The sequence below is a fragment of the Aquarana catesbeiana genome, linkage group LG01 (genome assembly GCF_042186555.1).
Source record: "Aquarana catesbeiana isolate 2022-GZ linkage group LG01, ASM4218655v1, whole genome shotgun sequence".
Classification (NCBI taxonomy): Eukaryota; Metazoa; Chordata; class Amphibia; order Anura; family Ranidae; genus Aquarana; species Aquarana catesbeiana.
Window position 1 is genome coordinate 296,151,867 of NC_133324.1, and position 22,387 is coordinate 296,174,253.

Here is a 22,387-nt window from a genome sequence, read left to right on the forward strand (position 1 = left end):
CCACTTTACAGGCATACTATAGACACCCCCCAGGTACAAAATTTAAAGGAATATTTCACTTTTATTGTTTCACTTTAAGCATTATTAAAATTACTGCTCCGGAAAAAACGGCCCTTTAAAAAAAAAATGTTTTCATTGATACATGTCCCCTGGGGCAGGACCCAGGTCCTCAAACACTTTTTATGACAATAACTTGCATATAAGCCTTTAAAATGAACACTTTTGATTTTTCATGTTAATGTCCATAGACTTTAACGGTGTTCCGAATTTTCCCCGAACACCGCATATTGTTCCGCAGAACATCCGAACAACCAAAGTTCGGACCGAACTTATGCTTGGGCCAAACCGTTCGCCCATCCCTATTTGTAGGTACACAAAAATTAATTACCATTATGCTTGTAGATAAAAACATCCTTTTATTGGTGCCTAGGCCTGAAAGGCCCATTTAAAAAGAAACCAATGAAATTAACTGATTACACAATACATGTTTTGATGTTATTTCAAATACATATTTCAAAACATTATACCGGACCGGAGCAGCTTCAGAAAAGGTATGTATAGCGATTTCTTCTTTACAGGGCTAGTCTTAGAGTGTGGAAGCAAGTAGATTTACAGATTTTAGTTTTAGGGTGAACTTCTCCTTTAAGTCACTAACCCAAAAGAGCAGTATGCATATCTGGAAAGTTTTTTAAAAAATGCCAGCAGTCCTTATCTTTTTTTCACTTGTTTCAGGTCAGTGACTGCAAGCATTAAAGCTGGACTTTCAGGTCGTCTGCCAGGCAGCAAGCATTTTTGAAAAGGACAAATTAGCAATTGCATCCTCCATAATTTTTCATCACAGATTTCCTATAAAGGCCATCTCCACCAAAAATGAATGGGGTGTAAAAAGCAAGCCTATGATTTAGATTGCCAGCAGAAATACAAAGTTAGTCTTTACAAATACAATAATTGCCAGTTTGTAATTGTACATGGCCACAACATTCTCCGGTGTTTTGCCATATCTTTATATTTTATAGCTTATGGTGTATTATGCTAAGATAATATATCCCCCCTCTGGTGTTGAGGACAGCTAATCACAAGCTACTGTATATTATCCACAAAAGGATTACACTTTTCCAAAACCTGCCAAGTATTCTTTTAAGTCTGTAGCACCCTCTACCAATAGGTAGGTGCTAGTAAGGGTTATTTTACTAGGGTTTGTCAGCTCGGGCAAATTTAGACAGGCCTATGCTGCAAGCTAAGCCTGTCTGTTTTGATCTGGGGGCTGGGAGTGGTCAGAGTAGCAGTGGGTGTGACCACCTGTGCACCAGATCTGAGGCGCCTCCCTTGCTTCCAGGGAGAAGATTCTGGAAGAGGGGCAGGGCCTGGAACTGGAGTGGCAGGCAGCTCATGTGGGAGCCCTGACCAATCCCCAATTGGTATTGGCAGGGGGCGGGCCTCCTATATAAGCTGAGGTGATATGCCACTGGGGGGAGATGTTGGCTGAGTGAAATGAGGAATTCTGGGGGGGGCGGTTTACCCTATACCGATCGCAGGAGGAGGCCCGGGGAGAGCTGTGAGGGAACTTTGCCTCTACACGGTCATTGCCACCACACGGTCGGTGGTAAAGAACTCCTGGAGCAGAGGGGCAGGTGAAGCTGTCGGAATGCATGGTCCGGTCAAGTTCCTCATCAAGGACTCAGGGCAGTGGAAGGTCGGTGAGTGTTACCACAGTGGAGGGTTGGAGGTTCCAGGAAGTCTGTGAGGGAACTCTGCTTCCACAGGGTCATTAGCAGAGTCTCCATCATATACATGGTAAATGATGGGGAGTCCTGGCTCAGAGAAGAGACTGTGGGGGATTTGTGTCAAGTCGATGAGGGCACAGGATTTGCAAATTGGACTGGCTGGGAGCAGTAGTCCACCATCTGAAGTAATGCTTTTTAACTACTAGGCCTTCAGGGACGAGGTTCTGCAGGCCTCAGGCCTAGTAGCAGCGAGCAACCAGAGCCAGATGAGGGGCTTATTCAGAGTGAGTCCTTATCTATCAAAGGAAGAAGATGTGACATACTTTAACTCAGTAACATTAAGTATGTGCAGGAGGGAACAAGTTTGTGCAGGAGGAGAAGGAGTTCTAAGACCATCATTTTTACACGGTCAAAAGTGGTGTCTTCATCCTTCACATGGTGATGGATGGGGAGTTCTTAGAGGAATAGTCTGCGGAGTTCATGCAGAGGAGGAGCAACAATCTGCATGGAGAAGCAGGAGGAAATTCATACTCAGTTTAAATGCACATCCATTTTTCTGGCTCTAACTTTGTGCTGTTGTGCTTAAATATGATGGCAAGGATAGATCCTATGGGCATCCCATACCCCTTTCCCCTATCCAAGTTGTAACCCTAATAAAACAACAAAAACAAAACCAGCAAAAGACTGTTCATTGTCTCTGAAAGTGATGTATGAAGTCTGGCAACGGGGTGAATTGGTGGATTGTTTGTTACTAACGGCAACTACATCACTACAACTCAATATCTGTGACTTGTTGTACATGAAAGCAGAGCTTGATGTAGATGCTATTATCTTCCAGAACTATAGCTTGTTTTTTTTTTTTTTTTTTTTTTTTTTTATAGCTAGGGTGAACATCATACGGCAGTTTAGAAATATGTGCTAGTTCCGGATTGCACATTAATTTACATTTATTTTATAGGGAAGATTGGAAGAAGCTATTTCCCCACAAAATAATTAACATTAGGTCTATATATTATTTACTGTTCTATTCTACAGTTGCTACACAAGCAACTGAATTAGTAAAATCCACAGTGACAATATAATATTTTTAAAATATACACATTGCAACAGGAGGTGACTTGTCAGAATGAATATTTAATGTCTGTGTATTTCCAGATCAAGAAGACAGGGCTTTCTGAAATGCACTGCAAACCAAAAGAAAAAAGAGGGAATCAGTTGTGTTACAATATACAATATAGCATAACATGATACTAGAAGTAATTTTATAAAAGTATTAGATGGAGAGATAAATCACATAGCATACCATTGTGCTATAAATATAGTTTATTTTTGCTAAATAGAACCTTTTTATTTCTCAAACATATTTTATTCATTTACAAAGTTGTGGGAAAAAGTATAGTGGTGGCAATTTTTTTTTAAAGTAAATATGCTAAAAACTTTGGAAATTCAAATATGATAAAAAGGAAAAACAAATCACGAGCAATGAATTCTCAACATTTCCAGTGAAAATTGATCTTACTCCACCTAAACCACTATCACCACTTTCACCCAGCCTGCCTGCTGGATGACAGCAGCTTACCCCATTACAGCGGAACTTCAGTCATTTTTTCAACTTTCCATATAATAAATCTTCTGTCCTTGTTGTTTTAACTTTGGATAGTAAAACATTGTTTTTCTGTCAGTTAATACCTTCTACAGCCCACTTCTTGTTTCTTGTCTGGTAAAAAGCTTAGGCTTATGACATCATGCACACCTCTCTCTCTCTCACTCTCATGAGAGTTTGTCAGGAAAGGAGGGGGGAGGAGTCATAAGAGGGCCAATGAGAGCTGCAGGGATGCAGAGTCGGAGGTGTGCCTCTGTGTGTCTGTGTAAATCCAGGAAGTGAACAGGCAGCAGCTTCAGCTGCCCACAGTTAAAATGGTTGCAGCCCAACTCAGTGGAGGGAGGTATCTGCAGAATATTTGGCAAGTACAGAATCACAGTATATATATTATATATATATATATATATATATATATATATATATATATATATATATATATATATATATAAATTATGTGAGAAGACTGCAGTTCCTCTTTAAGGACCAATAAGAAGGCTTACAATGGTGGGAGGAGCCACATTAAATATTTGCAAGATAAGTTGATAGCTGCATATTACTTCAGTAATTTAGAATTCTTGAAGTGGTTGTAACCCTGAAAAAAATATGATCCTGCTCCTTTAAAGCATGAATAACAGCACAGTGCCTGTGCCGTGTAATTTGTCCCCTTTGTATCATTTAAAATACCTGGCTGACCCTGCCTGGTGCTGCCTCCCTCTCCCGTAAACTGACTACGTTTATCATGGCTGCTGAGCCCCTGAAACCGTGGTCAGTTTACATGCCCCTGTCAGCCCACAGTCTCTTCTCTGTCCTCTCTCCCCACTCCTCCCTGCCTGTCAGCTCTTGAATGTGAGCCATCTCCTCCTTGCCCCTCCCCTTCTGCTGCTATACTATGTAAAATAACTATCTCTACCTAGTAGAATACCCTCTGTTATATCACACAGTGCAATTGTTTTATAAAAATGAAGCAGCGCAATACCATATTGAAGAGAGCCGCTGATCGATCACGTGACCGCCCATCGTTTTCCTCCTCTCCTCCTGGCTGATGTCAGAGGGAACCTCAGCCCTTCCCACTGTAGTCCTCAGAGTGAGGCAGCAGAGCAAGGGACGTCAACTGACTGCACAGCGGTGCTGTAAAATAAGGTATTGCGCTGCATCATTTTTGTAAAACAAAAGAACTGAGCGATATAACAGGATATAACAGAAGGAATTCTACTAAGTACAGATCGTGACTTTACAGCCACTTTAATCTAGTAACCATTTTGACAGTGGTTTTCATTGAAGTTGGCTTCATACCTATGAACTTCCGTTTTCAGATTTAGTTTTTTGTAAGCATGGTTTTTATTGAGTGCTTGCATGCGTTTACATGCATTTTTATCATGCATTTTCTAAAATTATGAGCACAGCATCTAGAGGTGTAAGAAGAACCTACCAAATTCCAAATGTAGATAGGCCAGGAGCACATGGATCATACCTCCCAACAGTCCCGGATTGGGCGGGACTTTCCCGCATTGTAACCTTTGTCCCACAGTCCCGGAGTACAGGGCCTTTGTTCCGCATTCCCACATTACTCCATTATATGGTAACACCGTAACAGAAGAGCAGGACCTGCAGCAGCGTATAGTACATCTAGCACAGCCAGTGATTGGTGGGAAAGCCAGCTGGGGTACCGCTGACTTCAGTAAGACAAAGTGTAGCTGTCAGATTCTGCCTCTGATGTCGGGGATGGGCGGGCCCTATCAGGTGTCCCGCCCCCTTCGTCAGGCACACTGTGCTCACACGGCCTCTTGACACTCCACACACAAAGAGCGCCACCCTGCCCCTCCCTGACCCCACCCACCACAGGGAACCCTGCTCCTCCTCCTTTCTCTGATCATCACAAAGAGGCACCCTGCCCCTCCCTGACCCCACCCACCACAGAGGGGAACCCTGCTCCTCCTCCCTTCTCCGATCCTCACAGAGCGGCACCCTGTCCCTCCCTGACCCCACCTACCACAGAGAGGCACCCTGCATGTCCTTTTAACTCCGCCCACCACAGAGCGCCACCCTGCCCCTCCCTGACCCCACCCACCACAGAGTGAAACCCTGCTCCATCTCCCTTCTCTGAATACCACAGAGTGGCGCCCTGCCCGTCCTCCTGACTCCGTCCACCACAGAGCAGTGGTCACCTGGTGACACGAGGGTACTGTGAGGTCCGTGCTGCTTGGTGGGATAAAGAGGATGGACATCGGGGCCCCAGGAGGGCCAAGAGTTTGGTGACGGTGCGGAGGCCCCCGCAGTGCAGAGGCAGATCCTCACCCTGCAGTCTCTGAACCCCGGGTGCTGATGGCGGTGCAGTATGCTGTGAGGGGGCCCATCATCACCAAGGTCGGGGAGATCGAGAGGGGGCTGCAGAGGGTGAGTGGCTACAACTGCCAGCATGACCATGACAGGAGGACTAAAACTGCCAGCATGACCATAATGTCAGGGGGACTATAACTGCCAGCATGACCATAATGTCAGGGGGACTATAGCTACCAGCATGACCATAATGTCAGGGGGACTATAACTGCCAGCATGACCATAATGTCAGGGGGACTATAACTGCCAGCGTAGCCTGAGTTACAGGGAAATTAGAAGTTCCTGTATGCATAGGATAACATGCACTGTATGTACGCAACGCACTCCTGAACCTTACATTCTGTATGTAATGCACTCCTGAACCTTACATTCTGTACGTAACACACTCTTGAACCTTACACTCTGTACGTAACGCACTTCCTAACCTCACACTCTGTACGTAATCCATCCACACTTTGTGTAACACACTCTTCCACAGTGTGTGCAAAACCATTTGCAATGGAAGCCTTATTCTTTTTTTTTTTTAAACGATTGTGCTGGGGTTTGTGTTTGTGAGACTCTTGCTTGTGGCACAGCAATCAAAATAGGAAGCCCGGGTTTCGTTTAACCACGCCCCATAAGCCCCTCCCGCTCTTAGTCATTTGGTCACACCCATTTTTTCTGCTGCGTGCGTAGTGACACTTCCTGTCTCAAGTGTCCCTCATTCTGAAGTTCAAAAGTTGGGAGGTATGCATGGATTGTTGCCAGGGATAGGTCCTAGTAACCATCTGTCTGCATTGTATTAACCGCTTCAGCCCCAGAAGATTTTACCCCCTTCCTGACCAGAGCACTTTTTGCGATTTGGCACTGCGTCACTTTAACTGACAATTGCGCGGTTGTGTGACGTTGCACCCAAACAAATTTGATGCCCTTTTTTTCCCACAAATAGAGCTTTCTTTTGGTGATATTTGATCACCTGTGTGGTTTTTATTTTTTGCGCTATAAACAGAAAAAGAGCGTCAATTTTGAAAAAAACTAAATTATTTTACTTTTTGCTATAATATATATCCCCAAAAATATATATAAAAAACAATTGTTTTCCTCAGTTTAGGACGATATATATTCTTCTACATATTTTTGGTGAAAAAAAGTTGCAATAAGGGTATATTGATTGGTTTGCGCAAAAGTTATAGCGTCAACAAAATAGGGGATAGTTTTATGGCATTTTTATTATTAATTATTTTTTTTTACTAGTAATGGCGGCGATCGGACTGCAACATTATGGCGGACACAATCGGACAATTTTGACACATTTTTGGGACCATTGGTATTTATACAACAATCAGTGCTATTAAAATGCATTGATTACTGTAAAAATGTCACTGGCAGGGAAGGGGTTAACACTAGGGGGCGATCAAGGGGTTGTGTTCCCTAGCGTGTGTTCTAACTGAAGGGGGGAGGGGACTGTTTAGGGGAGATGATAGATAGCTTTTCATACTCTGTATGAACAGACAATCTGTCTCTTCTCCCCCCAGAGAACCGGAAACTGTGTGTTTACACTCACAGATCCCGGTTCTCCGTGTGTCAGCAGCGATCACAGGAGCCTGGCGGTGATCGTGACTGCTGGGCACTCGCATCGGCTCCAGGGGCAAGCAGCGGGTGCACGCGCCCCTAGTGGCCACAGGGTGAAGCGACGTAACATAACGTTGTTTCGCCCAGCCGTACCATCCAGTCGCAGTAAAAACGGGGCAGCTGGTCGGCAAGTGATTAAAACACATATATCATGAGCCCACTGCCTTCTATAAGCCTCCTGATGCACACTGTCAGATGAAAAACATACCTGAACAATTTTCCATGACACACCACAATGCAGCGCATATACAGTATCTCACAAAAGTGAGTATACCCCTCACCTTTTTGTAAATATTTTATTATATCTTTTCATGTGACAACTCTGAAGAAATTACACTTTGCTACGATGTAGTAGTGAGTGTACAGCTTGTATAACAGTGTAAATTTGCTGTCCCCTCAAAATAACTCAACACACAGCCATTAATATCTAAACCGGTGGCAACAAAAGTGAGTACACCCCTAAGTAAAAATGTCCAAACTGGGCCCAAAGTGTCAATATTTTGTGTGGCCACCATTATTTTCCAGCGCTGCCTTAACCCTTTTGGGCATGGAGTTCACCAGAGCTGCACAGGTTGCCACTGGAGTCCTCTTCCACTCCTCCATGATGACATCACAGAGCTGGTGGATGTTGGAGACCTTGCGCTCCTCCACCTTCCATTTGAGGATGCCCCACACATGCTCAATAAGGTTTAGGTCTGGAGACATGCTTGGCCAGTCCATCACCTTTACCCTCAGCTTCTTTAGCACGGCAGTGGTCGTCCTGGAGGTGTGTTTGGGGTCGTTATCATGTTGGAATACTGCCCTGCAGCCCAGTCTCCGAAGGGAGGGGATCGTGCTCTGCTTTAGTATGTCACAGTACATGTTGGCATTCATGGTTCCCTCAATGAACTGTAAATCCCCAGTGCTGGCAGCACTCATGCAGCCCCAGACCATGACACTCCCACCACCATGCTTGACTGTAGGCAAGACACACTTGTCTTTGTGCTCCTCACCTGGTTTCCGCCACACAAACTTGATACCATCTGAACCAAATAAGTTTATCTTGGTCTCATCAGACCACAGGACATGGTTCCAGTAATCCATGTCCTTAGTCTGCTTGTCTTCAGCAAACTGTTTGAGGGCTTTCTTGTGCATCATCTTTAGAAGAGGTTTCCTTCTGGGACAACAGCCGTGCAGACTAATTTGATGCAGTGTGCGGCGTGTGCTCTGAGCACTGACAGGCTGACCCCTCACCCCTTCAACCTCTGCAGCAATGCTGGCAGCACTCATATGTCTACTTCCCGAAGACAACCTCTGGATATGGCGCTGACCACGAGGACTCAACTTCTTTGATCGACCATGACAAGGCCTGTTCTGAGTGGAACCTGTCCTGTTAAACTGCTGTATGGTCTTGACCACAGGGAGATATCAGCGAGACACTAATGCATTCCAATTTCAGAATTCCCCACGCCGTACCTGCACTGAAGGGGAGGCACTGTGCCCCCACACATTGTAAAAGATGGGAAACATTGGTTCTCTAACTTTGCTGTAGCTGCGATCGTCAGCATTTGTGATGGGGAAGAGATTGGGTGCAGTTCTGCTAGGGGGGCCCGTTCCCTGTTTCCAGGAGGAGGAAGCCACTGCTAAAGCCAATCACAGTCCTGCAATCTCAGAAAGAGGAGATTTCACTGTGATTGAGAAAACCACAATCAGGTGACAGTTTGTGGAATTACTGTTGAGCTTCTGGGAACTTTGCTGAAATTATTCCTGAACCTTTGCGTCACTTACTACTGAACCCCTGTACCCTGTGTCCCTTTAACTGCTTCAGCCCTGGAAGATTTTACCCCATTCCTGACCAGAGCAACGTGGCTCCCAAACAAAATTGATGTCCTTTTTTTCCCACAAATAGAGCTTTCTTTTGGTGGTATTTGATCGCCTCTGCGACTTTTATTTTTTGCGCTATAAACAAAATAAGAGCGACAATTTTGAAAAAAAAATGCATATTTTTTACATTTTGCTATAATTATTATCCCCCAAAAATATATAAAAAAAACATTTTGTTTTCTCAGTTTAGGCCGATTGTATTCTTCTACATATTTTTGGTAAAAAAAAAAAAAAATCGCAATAAGCGTTTATTGATTGGTTTGCGCAAAAGTTATAGCGTTTACTAAATAGGGGATAGTTTTATGGCATTTTTATTAATAATTTTTTTTTTTTACTAGTAATGGTGGTGATCAGCGATTTTTATTGTGACTGCGACGTTATGGCGGACATGTCGGACATTTTTTACACATTTTTGGGACCATTGTCATTTATACAGAGATCAGTGAGATTAAAAATGCACTGATTACTGTGTAAATGACACTGGCAGTGAAGGGGTTAATCACTAGGGGGCGGGGAGGGGTTAAGTATGTCCTAGGGGAGTGATTACTAACTGTAGGGGGATGGGCTAGCAGTGTCATTACTCTGATCACAGCTCCCGATGACAGGGAGCTGTGATCAGTGACACTTGTCACTAGGCAGAACGGGGAGATGCTGTTTACATCAGCATCTCCCCGTTCGTCCTCTCCGTGAGGCAAACGCGGGTATCCCCGCGGCGATCGAGTCCGCAGGACCCGCGACCCGACTCACAGAGCTCCCGGCTGACGTGCGCGCGCCCCGCCGACGGTGCGCACACAATGGCACGGCGGGGAGTTTAAATGGACGTACCTGTAAGTCCATTTGCCCAGCTGTGCCATTCTGCCAATGTACATTGGCGTGCGCCGGTCAGGAACCGGTTAAGACACAGACAGTATTTAGCGCAATGAAAATCACATCCAGCCACTTTTTCTCAGCTGGGGGGCCCAACTTATGATCCTGCACACAAGCCCACTGCTTTCAGAAAATGCCCTTGACCTGAGCTTATCATTGCGAATCCATTCGAGATGCTTGTATGTGACATCACATACATCACATACAAACACGTGGGCTGGATACGAGAGGTGGATCAGCAGGATGAGTGTGCCAGGACAGGTAGATGTGTCTCTGCTTCCTTTCACCACTCTGCATATCATGCATATCATAGATGAGAAGAGGGTAAATAATCAGGAGGGGTTCAGAGGTGGAACAGAAGAGCAGGAGGGTACAGCATATGGGCAGATCTGCAGGGAGGTACAGTGGTGGGAGAGATGAGAAGGGGGTCCAGCAGTGGGACAGAAAAGCAGGGGGGTACAGTAATGGGCCAGATGAGCAGGGGGGTTCAATGTTAGGCCAGATGAGCAGGGGGGGTAGAGCAGTGGAGAAGAAGTAATGGGAGGTGTATTGGTGGGGTAGATGAGCAGGGGGTTACAGTGGTGGGGCAGATGAGCAGGGGGGACAGTGATCTGAGGTGTGAAGGTGCATGAATTGGGACTGATCTGAGGCATGAGAGTGAAGGATGTTAATTTCTCACTACTAAAAAAGTTTACAGCATTTACGTTATCAAAATCCTTTTCGTAATTGAGAGTGTGAAGTTGAGATCTTTTTGTTATAAAATCGGCACGCTCAGTTTCTTTGAAAACATTTTTCGGCACACTGTGCTCCAAACGTTGCCTACCCCTGCTTTAGGATATACTTTCCTTTTTTTTAAAGTAGAAGTAAGACACCAGGAGGTGACCTCATTGCTCTCTGGAGATGCTAAGCCTTATTTGGTGTAAGTAGATAAAGGTCACGGTTCAAGCCAACATGTGACCCAGCTACAAACCCTTTTATTTTTCATTTGTTCACTGTTTAGTCCATTTGGAAAATGGCTGCTTGTGATTTTTAATTGTCGCTAGTAATGTTACCTGAAATCAACAAAGCCTGTTTTGTCCTTGTCCAGAAAGTCTATTAGTTGTTGTATTTCTTCTTCTGGCATTCTAATTCCGGTAACCTACAGTTAAAAATGCAAAATCAAAAGCCGCACATACAAACACATAAATATAATAATATAGTGCTTATTATAAAATTAAATATATAACTGAAATGATGACTCCTGTGTTACTTTTTTTTTTTTGAAGCATGAACATATAAAATTCTCAGTCTATAAACACAGCATAGTCACTAGACATAGAAATGTTTGCTGCCATCTTCTGTAATTTGAGAGTATTGCTGCTCACTATGTCTGGAAAGTTGTTATATTCAGAGAAGTTTATCTGGAGATGTGTCCAATTACATGACGTTTCTTAATAACGATACAGAAAATTTTACTGAAAATAAATGTGTATGAATAAATGTCTGCAGAGGTGCCTTTACTCACTGCTTCCTAGCCTCATATCGAAAGTGAAGAGGTTACTCAACATACGAAAATTCTCGTCCGACCGAATTCAATTTCAGAAGTGATGTAATGTGTTGAATTGTTTTGTATGTGTTCTTTTGTTTCTGAGCATGTGTAGTCTTGCTCTTACGATTTTTTTTCGGACGAAAATCATGCTTATTAAACTAAAATCAAACGTGTTCATATCCAACAAAAATTTTATAGCCTGCACATCCAGTTTTTGTCGTTCGAAAATTCGGAATCGGCTGTCGAAAGCTCCGTACTAACGGTCCGAAAATCAGCAGATCGTTCATCGGATGAAATTTTACTTCCGATTTTCTGATCATGTGTACGGGCCCACAGGACACACTTCATTCATGGTAACCACCGTCCCTGTTTTTTTTTTTTTATTTGCTTTTGTTTTTTAGTTAGAATTCACTACCATTTTTTTTAACCTGATATAAGGTTGGAAAATGTAAAAGTTAATGTTTAGGCTCTTGTGCTTTTAACAGCCATTAATCAAAATTTGTTGTCAGATATCTCCTCCACTGAGATGTAAATATACCCCAAAAGGAGGGGCATTAGTCCCAGGCAAAGAGTATATCAAATGTATCAATGTTCCCTGAGAAGGACAGCAGGAACAAGAAAAACCTGCATTTAGAAAGAATGTACCACTCTTGCTCTGGCAAAAAAATGTATTAATTAATTTATCAGTCTTGAAAAACGTTCCTTCCTCCTTTGCAAAGTATACACGGAATTTTAAAAAATCTGTCAAATTGATGGATGTATTTTAGTTGCTGTTTAGATAAGGGAATTGATTAAATGGCAAATTCTATGAAAGTTATGTATAGTTGAAACCGCTTCATGGTAATCATTCAAAAATATCTATTAAAACTTTTTGAAACACAAAATAAATGTAATAAGATATGGGCCTGTTGGCTCTTCCTTAACTTGAATGTGATGTACTTGTGGTCCTTTTTATAGGTCCTGTATCTTTTGAAGGTATATTCTTTTATTTCATGCTAAACTGTCAAGCAGAAGAAGTGCTTTATATATTTACCCCATTTCTTACTCATTACCTAATCCCACCCCCTCCTTTTTTTTTTCCTTTTCTTTTTTTCTCCTTTTTGGTTTTGGTTTTGGTTTTATTCATCTCTCTCTTTTTCTTTGCTGTTAAAATTGTATGGGAATTGTTATGAGGATTTCTGAGGCAAGACTATGCCTTTCAGACCTATTTCCACATTATTACAGAACAATTATGATCTTGACATTGTATATGTATTGGTTTTCGACTGTTCTTTCTTTTCTCTTCTTTTTTATTTATGTAACTGTCAATAATTTTACTCAACATTTCCTAAGTTGGCCTCCAAGAATCAACGCTTTCCTGGTTCTCCTCCTATCTATCACAGCGCTCCTTCTTCAATATTACCTATAACTCTGTCTCCTCCTCTCCACTTCCTGTTTTCTTCCCCCAAGGCTCTGTTCTTGGACCCCTTCCCATCTCTATCTACACCTCCTCTTTTGGTCGCTTGATAACCTCCTAATATCATCTGTACACCAATGACACCCAAATCTATCTCTATTCCTCACCTCATCCCTTCAGTCTCCTCTTGCATTACTAACTTACTAACTGACATTTCAACATGGATGTCACACCACTTCCTCAAACTAAATCTGTCTATAACCAAGCTGATAATACCCCCCCCCCCCCAATCGCACATGCCCCCCTCCGTGACTTTTCCATAAAGATCAATAATAAAATAATCAGTCTCTCCCCTCACGTCAGGGTACTAGAATCCTGAACTCTGACATGTCCTTTTAGCCCCAAATCCAATCACTGTTGAAAGCTTTTAGACTTCACCTCTGTAACACATCTAAAATTCACCCATTTCTAACTAATGAACCACCAAGCTACACATTCACTCCCTTGGTATCTCTCACCTTGACTATTGCAACTCCCTTCTCATTGGTTGACCTTTCCATATCCCCTCTTCAGTCCATCATGAATGCTGCTAAACTCAACTACCTTACCAACCGTTCAGTGTCTACCATCCTCTCTGCCAGTCCCCCACTGGCTTCCGATTGCCCAGCGAATTGAATTCAAAATACTAACAACAACATACAAAGCCATCCACAACAATCCAAGTTAAAGTTGTGTGTTACTCTAAAAAATCTGGCCTAACAGAGATAATTCGTAAGAATATTTCATTTCAGCGCAAAACATTTAAAAGAAAAAAAAAAAAGGGTTCCCCAAATTAACCAATTATAAAAACTTATACAGAAGAACTTACTGTTAATTTCTGTTTAAAGTCTTCGTAAGTCATCTGAATCTGCTCATCGGTTTGGCTGAATAATTCAGACAGCTGTAGGTTGTTCTCCTTTGCATATTTTCTAACTTTTTGAATTTGATCTGTCTGAGGGATAGAAAACAGATCATACATTACAGAGCAAGATAATAATACATATAGAGGGGCAGAAAACAGGTTGTTGTTTTCCGTGTTCTGCTTTTTTTTTTTTAGTATTTAGGCTTAAAGCAGAATTAAACCCTCCTATCCTTTACAGCCAACAAAGATGCCATCTTAGCCTAGTTATGACACCAGCCATTTGATGGCTTGACAGCTTTGTTGAAAGCACAAGAGAAAGTGACAGTTATCATTCATAGCATTCCCTAAATGTAATTGTTTTGGGAAACAATGAAATTGATGGGTTTAGTTTCGCTTTAAGGTAGCTTTAGACATGAGATGGCATTTGTAAGACCAGACAAACTATAATGTGTGAAAATGGTCACAATATCATGTTTATGCACCTTGAAGACATCCAACACTGGCCTCTAGCTCTAAATGACACTCTGGTCACTATTATCTGCACAAGCAAGCCATTGTCACACTTTTATACTAGGGTTTAATTGGGCTTTAAAAGCTTCCCTATAATTTAAATAGTAGTCTGTCTAAAGCCTCGTACAGTATACAATACTAGTTTTTTTTTCGTTCAACCTCCTGGCAGCTCAGGTCGGAGTCGCTATACTAACAATCCAATGTTAGTACAGCGATCTCCCCCACTGAGCTATTGTGTTCTGAGGGTGGCCAGCCCACCAGAACACTCCGGTCAGCGCTCTCAGCCATTGGTACCAGGAGTCGGTCGTCAGACCTTTTTAGGTCATGACCCTTGGACAGAAGCCAACCGAACAGTTGGCTTCTATCTGAACCAGCTGCTGTACACATGGGCCGAATGTTGGTTTGTTTCTATTGGTCCAGGCCTATTGGGAAAAAAACTCCATACATGCCTATAATTCAAAAGAGATAGAATATGTAAGCATTAGTCTAATATTGCTCAAACTGTGGATAGCTAATCCACAGCAGATTAGCGTTTTTGATAGAAGAACAGTGGAACCTTGGATTACGAGCATAATCCATTCCAGGAGAATGCTTGTAATCCAAAGCGCTCGCATATCAAAGCGAGTTTCCCCATAGAAGTCAATGGAAACGAAGATAATTTGTTCCACATTGACTTCTATTGCATGCAATACCGCATGTGGCCAGAGGTGGGGGGGTGCCGGAGAGACTCGGAAATACTCAGAGACCGCTCGGATGCACTTGGAAATGGAGTATTTGCGAGTGTTTCCGAGTATTTCCAAAGGGCTCCGAGTGTCACCAGCGCCCCCGCACCTCTGGCCAAATGCGGTACTGCACACTGCAGAGGTTTGAATCCTGCTTGTTTTGCGAGACAACACTAGTAAAATGAGTCAGATTTAAAAAAAATAATAGCTCGTATTGCTAAACGCTAGTTAACCACGTTACTTGCAATCCAAGGTTCCACTGTACGTCTGTTCTGCAAAAAAACAAAAACAAATATATATAGTTTCCCTCTCTCAATTTGCTTGCTCACCTTTACTAATTCTCATTGAGACAGTTTTTTTTTTTGTCGCCAGTTAACAGTGTTAACCTTGCAGAAGGAATTTACATCCAACGTGCATTGTTTCCTGCTTGTTGCTGAAGCTTACTAAAGCTTTTAAAGTTAAAGTATAACTAAAGGCAAAACATTTTTTCTTAGTCTTGGACGGAATAGAGAAGGATTAGAACACTTCTCAGTTTTGATTGCTTTCTGTGCCCCCATTAGGAGCTTCACCTTCCCAATAGTGCTGTTTACCATTATCACTGAAAGTGAAAGTAAAAGAAAATCCTACATTTTGGGTTGTCCCCCAGAAAAGTAATAGAGGGGAAATCTTCCAATGGAGACACTAGTTCTAGTGACCTGGGGGTCCCCGAGGAATTTGCTTGGATTTCTTCTCACTTCCTGTTTGGCTGTGGGACAGGAAGTGAAAATAAATCTCCACAATGGGACAGAGATGGCAAAAAAGAAAATCTGGCAGGGGTTATAACCTTCCTATGCTCTATTCAGGATGAAAAGTTCTCTAATGTTCTAACCTTACCTTAGACTCTTCCACGTGCCCTAACCTTTATATGTCAGTGTGTGTGTGGGAAGCATGTCTCTTTGTGAAGGGCAATTCACACATGCAATGAGTACAGCATACAAAGCTAAACCATATATCAGCTGCTGAATATAAAATAAGTGCTTCCTTTGAAAAATTTTGTATTGGAGGCTGAAACGTTGACAAACGTGGTCAATGTACAAGTAATTTGAGTATATTATCTAGGCACCACTGTGTACAGCATTAAACGGAAGCTTTCATAATTCTGAACACAAAGTTGTTATGTAAATGTAATGTAGATTAAGAAAGGACTGAATGGATTCAATATCTGTCCTGTCACTGTGGCAAATCTCTGTAAAGAAAATATTGTACGAAATAAATATTTAACAGCTTGATTAAATCTACATGTTGATGTTGTAAAGCTGAGCTGGCCCAGTCACTTTGTTTTGTCCTTCACTGACAAAAGTACAAACCACACTGTCTGTTGGCTCTAATGCACTGCTCCCTGCTCATGTGTATAGTCCTCCTGGGTCCTGAATATTTAGGCTAACAAATGGAATGTTTTTCCCACTTCTGCACACTGCCTGTATGCTCTTAGACTAATACTAAACCCTCTGTTTTTTTTTTTTTTCGTTTTTTTTTCTGGTACAATATTTTTTATTGACATAAAGGGAAAAAAAAGGAAACCAGATAACAAATTCCCATGCAGGGGATATGGACATGGAGCATAAGACAGACGATCATGCAAAGATACAAAATAAAACATGTTATAAAGGTATAAATTGTAGACTAACACTGACCCTCAGGCCAGGGCCAGGGGTCCGTGCGTTATGCCCGAGTCTATAGACCCAGGGGTTAAGGTTGTAGGTAAGGGGGAGCAGATCTGTCTGCAATAATGGGGAAAAAAAGAAGAGAAAAAAAAAAAGTGTGTGTGTGTGTGGGGGGGACGACACAAAATACACACACAACAATGGGGGGGGGGTAGGTGAGTGGAGAGCAGAACAACGGGCAAGAGGCCCAGAAATGGAACTAGTAAGAGGGGGGCAAAGAGGAAGTGGGAAGGAAAAAGAAAAGAAAGGTCCCTCAGGCTGGGGATGAGGTCAAGTTAGTTTGAGAGTCCTAGACTGGTCGAGTGCAAAGTGGGGAATGCATAGGACCACCACGTGTCCCACAACTTAAAAAATTTGGCATGGGAGTCATGGAGGATACTTGACAATTTTTCATGAATCATGAGGGTCATCAAGGTGTTTTTAACCTCCGGAAATGAAACAGCCGACTTTTTGCAGGCCCTCGCTATTGTGCGTTTAGCCGCGATAAATAGGTACATGGCTAGTTTCTGCTGGTGAGAGAAGAGGCCTGGGATTGGGCAATGGAGCAATGCAAATTTGGGGTCCTTGCGGAAGGGTACGTGAAAGAGGGAAGATAGGGGACCAAAGACCCTTGACCAGAATCCCACAAGGTGGGGCAAGACCACCATATATGTATTTCATCTTCTCGCTGACCACATCCGTGGAAGCATCCATCACCGCAGGATGGGTTTGATTTGGAGATGCGGGCTGGGGCCCAGTACCAGAGTAGGAGAACCTTATAGGCTGCCTCCAATGTGGCTGTGTTAAAAGAGCATTTCGCTATGCTGGACCAGGCTTTACTCCAGTCTGCAAGGTCTATGGGGGACAGGTCACGTTCCCATTTTGGAACACAGGAGAGGGTAGTGGAGGTGCCGCCGGCAGTGAGTGAGGAGTAGATCATGGGCTTTGCTGGCAGGTGTGTTCAAAGGCAGTCATTTGATATGGGAAGGAGTCATGACGTCAGAGGGATGTTATCCAGTGTCGCAGCTGAATGTAACGAAGGAATTCGGCTGGTGAAGCTTCGTGGGTCTCTTGGATCGAGGGCCATGTGGGGAAAGCGTGGGAACCAAGAAAGTGACGAGCCTGTGAAAACCCATGGGCATGCCACCACGAGAAGATGTGAGGTTGTTGCGAGCCAGGTTGGAACATAGGGTTATCCAGGAGAGGGAGTAATGGCAGGAATGGAGACATGAGTTTGCTAGAGTACCATATTGAGTCCCATAGTTTCAGACTTTGTGTCATGAGGGGGCTGACAGAAGGAGGTCGCATTTTAGGGGGTAGCCACAGTAAGGCAGAGACAGGGATTGGTGCGCAGTTAGGCACCTCCAGAAGAACCCAAAGAGGGATGTCAGACGTTGCATGGAGCATGGAGTTAGGGGATTTGGGCTGCTTGATAGTATTTTGCATTGTCTGGAATACCCAGCCTGCCCCATAACCTATAAGCATATAAAGTAGAGCGGGAGACCCTGGGACGTTTATGTGCCCAGATAAAAGGTTAGAAGTCTGTTCTGGAGTAGAATAGAAAGCAGGAACCCTTTGGGAGGATGGTCATCTTGACTACGTGAATACAGGCCAATCCAGGATAAGGTGGGAAATCGCCATGAGAGCTGTGATAGTGCGCAAAAGCGGATAGAAATTGGCGGAGAAAATTGAAGCAAAGGAAGGGGTCAATTTAATTCCCAAGTAGTCCAAAGAGGAGCTAGCCCAGAGATATGGGAAGGAAGATTGGAAATGTGAGGCTAATGCCGCGTACACGCGGTCGGACTTTTCGACCGGACTGGTCTGATGGACGCTGACGGACCAAATCCGGCGGACAATCCAATCGTGTGTGGGCTTCACCGGACCTTCAGCGGACTTTTCCAGTCGCAAATCTGATGGACTTTAGATTTGGAACTTGCTTCAAATCTTTACGTCGTAACTCCCCCGGACTCAGAAATCCGCTCGTCTGTATGCTAGTCTGACAGACAGAAACCGATGCTAGGGCAGCTATTGGCTATCAACTTCCTTATTTTAGTCCGGTGTACGTCATCACGTACAAATCCGTCGGACTTTGGTGTGATCGTGTGTAGGCAAGTCCGTTCGTTAAAAAGTCCGTCGGAAGTCCGGCAAAAGTCCATCGAAAGTACGCTGAGAAGTCTGTCGGACCTGTCTGGTCGAAAAGTCCGACCGTGTGTACGCGGCATAAGGATTCCGGGAGAGTAATGCTCAGGGCAGTTGTTTTGTGTGGGTTAATTTGTAGACCGGAAATGGCAGCAAAGCGGGCCAGAAGGGCCTGGAGGTTGGGTAGGGTAACAATAGGGTTGGTGAGGGTCAGAAGGGCATCCGCGAACATGTTCAGTTTATAACAGTCTCCCGCATAAGGAATGCCAGTAATGTTAGGGTCTGCCCTAAATGCAATGGCCAGCGGTTCGAGGGCAAGAATAAAAAGAACCAGGGACAGGGGGTGTCCTTGCCACGTTTCCCTGGAGATGGGGAAGGAGGGCGAGAGGCAGCCAGCATAGTGGACTAAGGCAGATGGGGTTGAATAGAGGGCCGTCAACCACAAAAGGATCGAGTCTCCAAAGCCCCGTCGCCGTAGCACATATTGCAAATAGTCCCATGAGAGGGTGTCAAAGGCTATTTATATATGTCAAGAGAAAGTAGGAAACCGGGGATTTTGTGTTGTTGCAATAGGGGAAACCCTCAGTTTTTTTAAGTACTTTCAGCAGCTGATGTAATTACTGAGTATCCGGCAGAATTTTAATAAATAGTTTACTGTTGAATTCCTGGTTTCTAGTTGTCAGCCCCGTAAATACTCCAATGGCATGTAACACATCCCTTATATATATTTTCAACAGAAAAAAGGAACCACTCCAAGGAACCAAAGGAATCACAACCTCTGTGCACCAGAGCATAACATTATTGATGGATACTTGTGCGGACATGGTTTCAGTCTGGATGCTTTCTATTGTGAAGCTTGAAGTGATAATAAAGTCTTGTTTTTCTTGTTTAAAAATAACAAATATGTTATCCTTACTTACCCTGTGCAGTGGTTTTGCACAGAGCAGCCCAGATCCACCTCTTCTTGGTCCCTCGCCGATGCTACTGGCCCCTCCTTCCTGTTAAGGGGCCCCTACACCGAGCAGCTTGCTATGGGGGCATCTGAGCTGTAGCTCCCTGTGTCCATTCAGACATGGAGCCGCAGCAGCCTCTGCCCCCTCTCTCTCTCCTCATTGGCTCACTGACTTTGATTGACAGCAGCAGGAGCCAATGACGCTTCGCTTTTGTCTCAGCCAATCAGGAGGGAGAGTCACAGACAGCCAAGTCTCTCGTGCAACATCGCTGGATCGAGATGGGGCTCAGATAAGTATTAGGGGGCTGCTGCACACAGAAGGATTTTTATCTTAATGCATAAAATAAGATAAAAAACCTTCTGCCTTTACAACCACTATAACCATATTGTATATCAGGAACATAACTTCATTGCTGCCTTATACTTACTGCATAGCCTGACCATGGTATAATATAAGCATTGAGGATTTCCTGGCATTTTACCAGTTACTTATTGATAGATATACTTGCATTGATGGTCAATGGTTTCATTTATTCTTGGCTATGATGATTTGTTCCTGGGTGCCCCTCATTTCACATTGTGTATTTCCAATAATGCCATTATGATTCTTAGGTACATGTCATCCATTGCAGCCCTGTCACTGGTTTCTAGGTTACTCTTACCTTTTATAGCTTCTGGGGTTCCCCCCTCTTTGTTTGGCACACCCACAGACAGGTAGAAGAGTGGATTCCCTCTCAACATTCCTCTTACAGAAGTGGATTATCCACAAAATATGTCAAGGTGTTTACAACTCCTCTATCCTATCTAACTTTCTACTTTGTGTATCAGTTAAAGTCATTTTCCCTGTACAACTGAAAAAAATCTGTTTCCAGATATGAGATGCTACTGATTGAGGTCTCTTAAGGGTGGTCACAATAGCGACATGACACAATTCATAACCACGTCTGTCTTTGGTTAAACTACTCCTTTATCTGCCAAAATTACCTGGAAAGATGATTCTTTACCACTCTGTTGATGAAGTACTATACTCTTAACTCTCCCTTTTCAGGAGAGGACTACTTGTGCCTGTTGACTGTTCTTTTATTGTGACGCATCTGTACTAAGTTTATTTTGTAACTGATTTTAGGTCTTACATTTTTGGCTAATCTGGAATAAATAAATAAAAAAGAGGTCATTGGGGAGGTTGGTGATGTCAGTTATTATTTCTCTTTGCATTCTCTCCAGATATTTTTACTGAAGAGCATCGGCACAAGAAGGTGTTTATCCATCAGTAGTAAAGAGGAATTCCATAGAATGAAAGGTTCATGCAGTATGCGGGACCAACATGTGAGAGCTCAAAGGGGGATGCTGTTTTCCCATTTAATATCATTGGCAGGTTGTCATTGGTTACTGCGGCAGTTAACTGCGCAGCAACAGGCTATGGATTGGATAAAATTGTCGGGTTGCCAAAGCCTGCGAATCTGGAGCAGATATAAGGAGGAAGTCCGGCCGTTACCCGCAGACCCCTTCAAGGCAGGAACAGGACTCCCACCCTCCCTCCCCATTTCTTGAAATCTGTCATAGGTGTTGTTTAGTGGGGAATAGTCGTCCAGCATTGTCTGGATGGACACCGTGTCTTATATTAATTTATTATAGCCAGGATGGCTTCATAATTTAATTATCGTTAATGCAATTATCAGGTTACCCCTTGAACAACACGGTGACCTATAAATAAATTTGCCAAAATAAATAAATAATTGTTAAAGAAAGAAGTGTTTGTTGGTCTTTATTTGTATTTAATAATCCTTTTGTGCTAGCCCATGGTGTTAAGATGTACGGGCGCAATCTACATTTTTTTAATCTCTGTCAATTTATAAAGGAAGCAAGCGCTGACCACAATGCAAGATGTCGTAGGTGGGCAGATAAAAAATATTGGGTAATGTCAGGAACGCTTACATCGCTTGATCTCTCTGGGGGCAAAGCAGGAATCTGGGCAGCCAATGACATTCGAGGGCCCGTATAGAATTTAAAAATTTTGTTTACAGTTTTTTGTTTTTTTTTTAATATAAGGGTCAGGACATTGGCAAGGGAGGGTTTCATAATAGTTAAGAAGTTTGGTAAAATAGACATTTTAGAGTTTAGGTCCACTTTATAGCCCAGCTCCAGGAATACTATGACTTTAAATAGCTTGTTTGGATCAAGTTGGCGCAAACAAACTATTTCCTTTGCAAATCGACGCAGCAGCTGTCAAAGCTTTATAAACTGTATGTAGAAACAGCTACATACAGTATACAGCGCTGTGTTGCAGCAGTGGCATAGGGACTTTCATCCGTCCCTGGAAGAAAATCTGATCAGCTTTTCACGGGAAACGTATTTTTATGAATAAATACAAGGCTTCCTCTGAATGGCTGAGATGCAGATTGTGAGGTAATCTGCCTGCCTCTCCACCTCAGCCAATTAGAGGAAGCCTTGTACTTATTCCTAAAAACAGCAGAACACAGAGCTGCATACTGTGTGCAACTGACACATACAGTACAGTTTTACACAGCACTGACAGCAGCATAATCGAATAG

General features: G+C 43.2%; 1 protein-coding gene across 1 annotated transcript in view; it reads right to left on the reverse strand.

Annotated features, from left to right (window-relative positions):
• Positions 1 to 396: 396 nt before the first annotated feature.
• The window catches only part of LRRC74B (leucine rich repeat containing 74B), a 63,090-nt gene continuing 41,099 nt past the window's right edge, over positions 397 to 22,387 (reverse strand). Inside the window, exons 11-13 of the mRNA XM_073629338.1 lie at positions 13,798 to 13,920; positions 11,058 to 11,143; positions 397 to 2,908 (exon numbers count right to left, since the gene is read on the reverse strand). Of these exons, the coding sequence (XP_073485439.1) occupies positions 2,881 to 2,908; positions 11,058 to 11,143; positions 13,798 to 13,920 (237 nt within the window). The 3' untranslated portion in view covers positions 397 to 2,880. The remainder of the gene's footprint in view (positions 2,909 to 11,057; positions 11,144 to 13,797; positions 13,921 to 22,387) is intronic.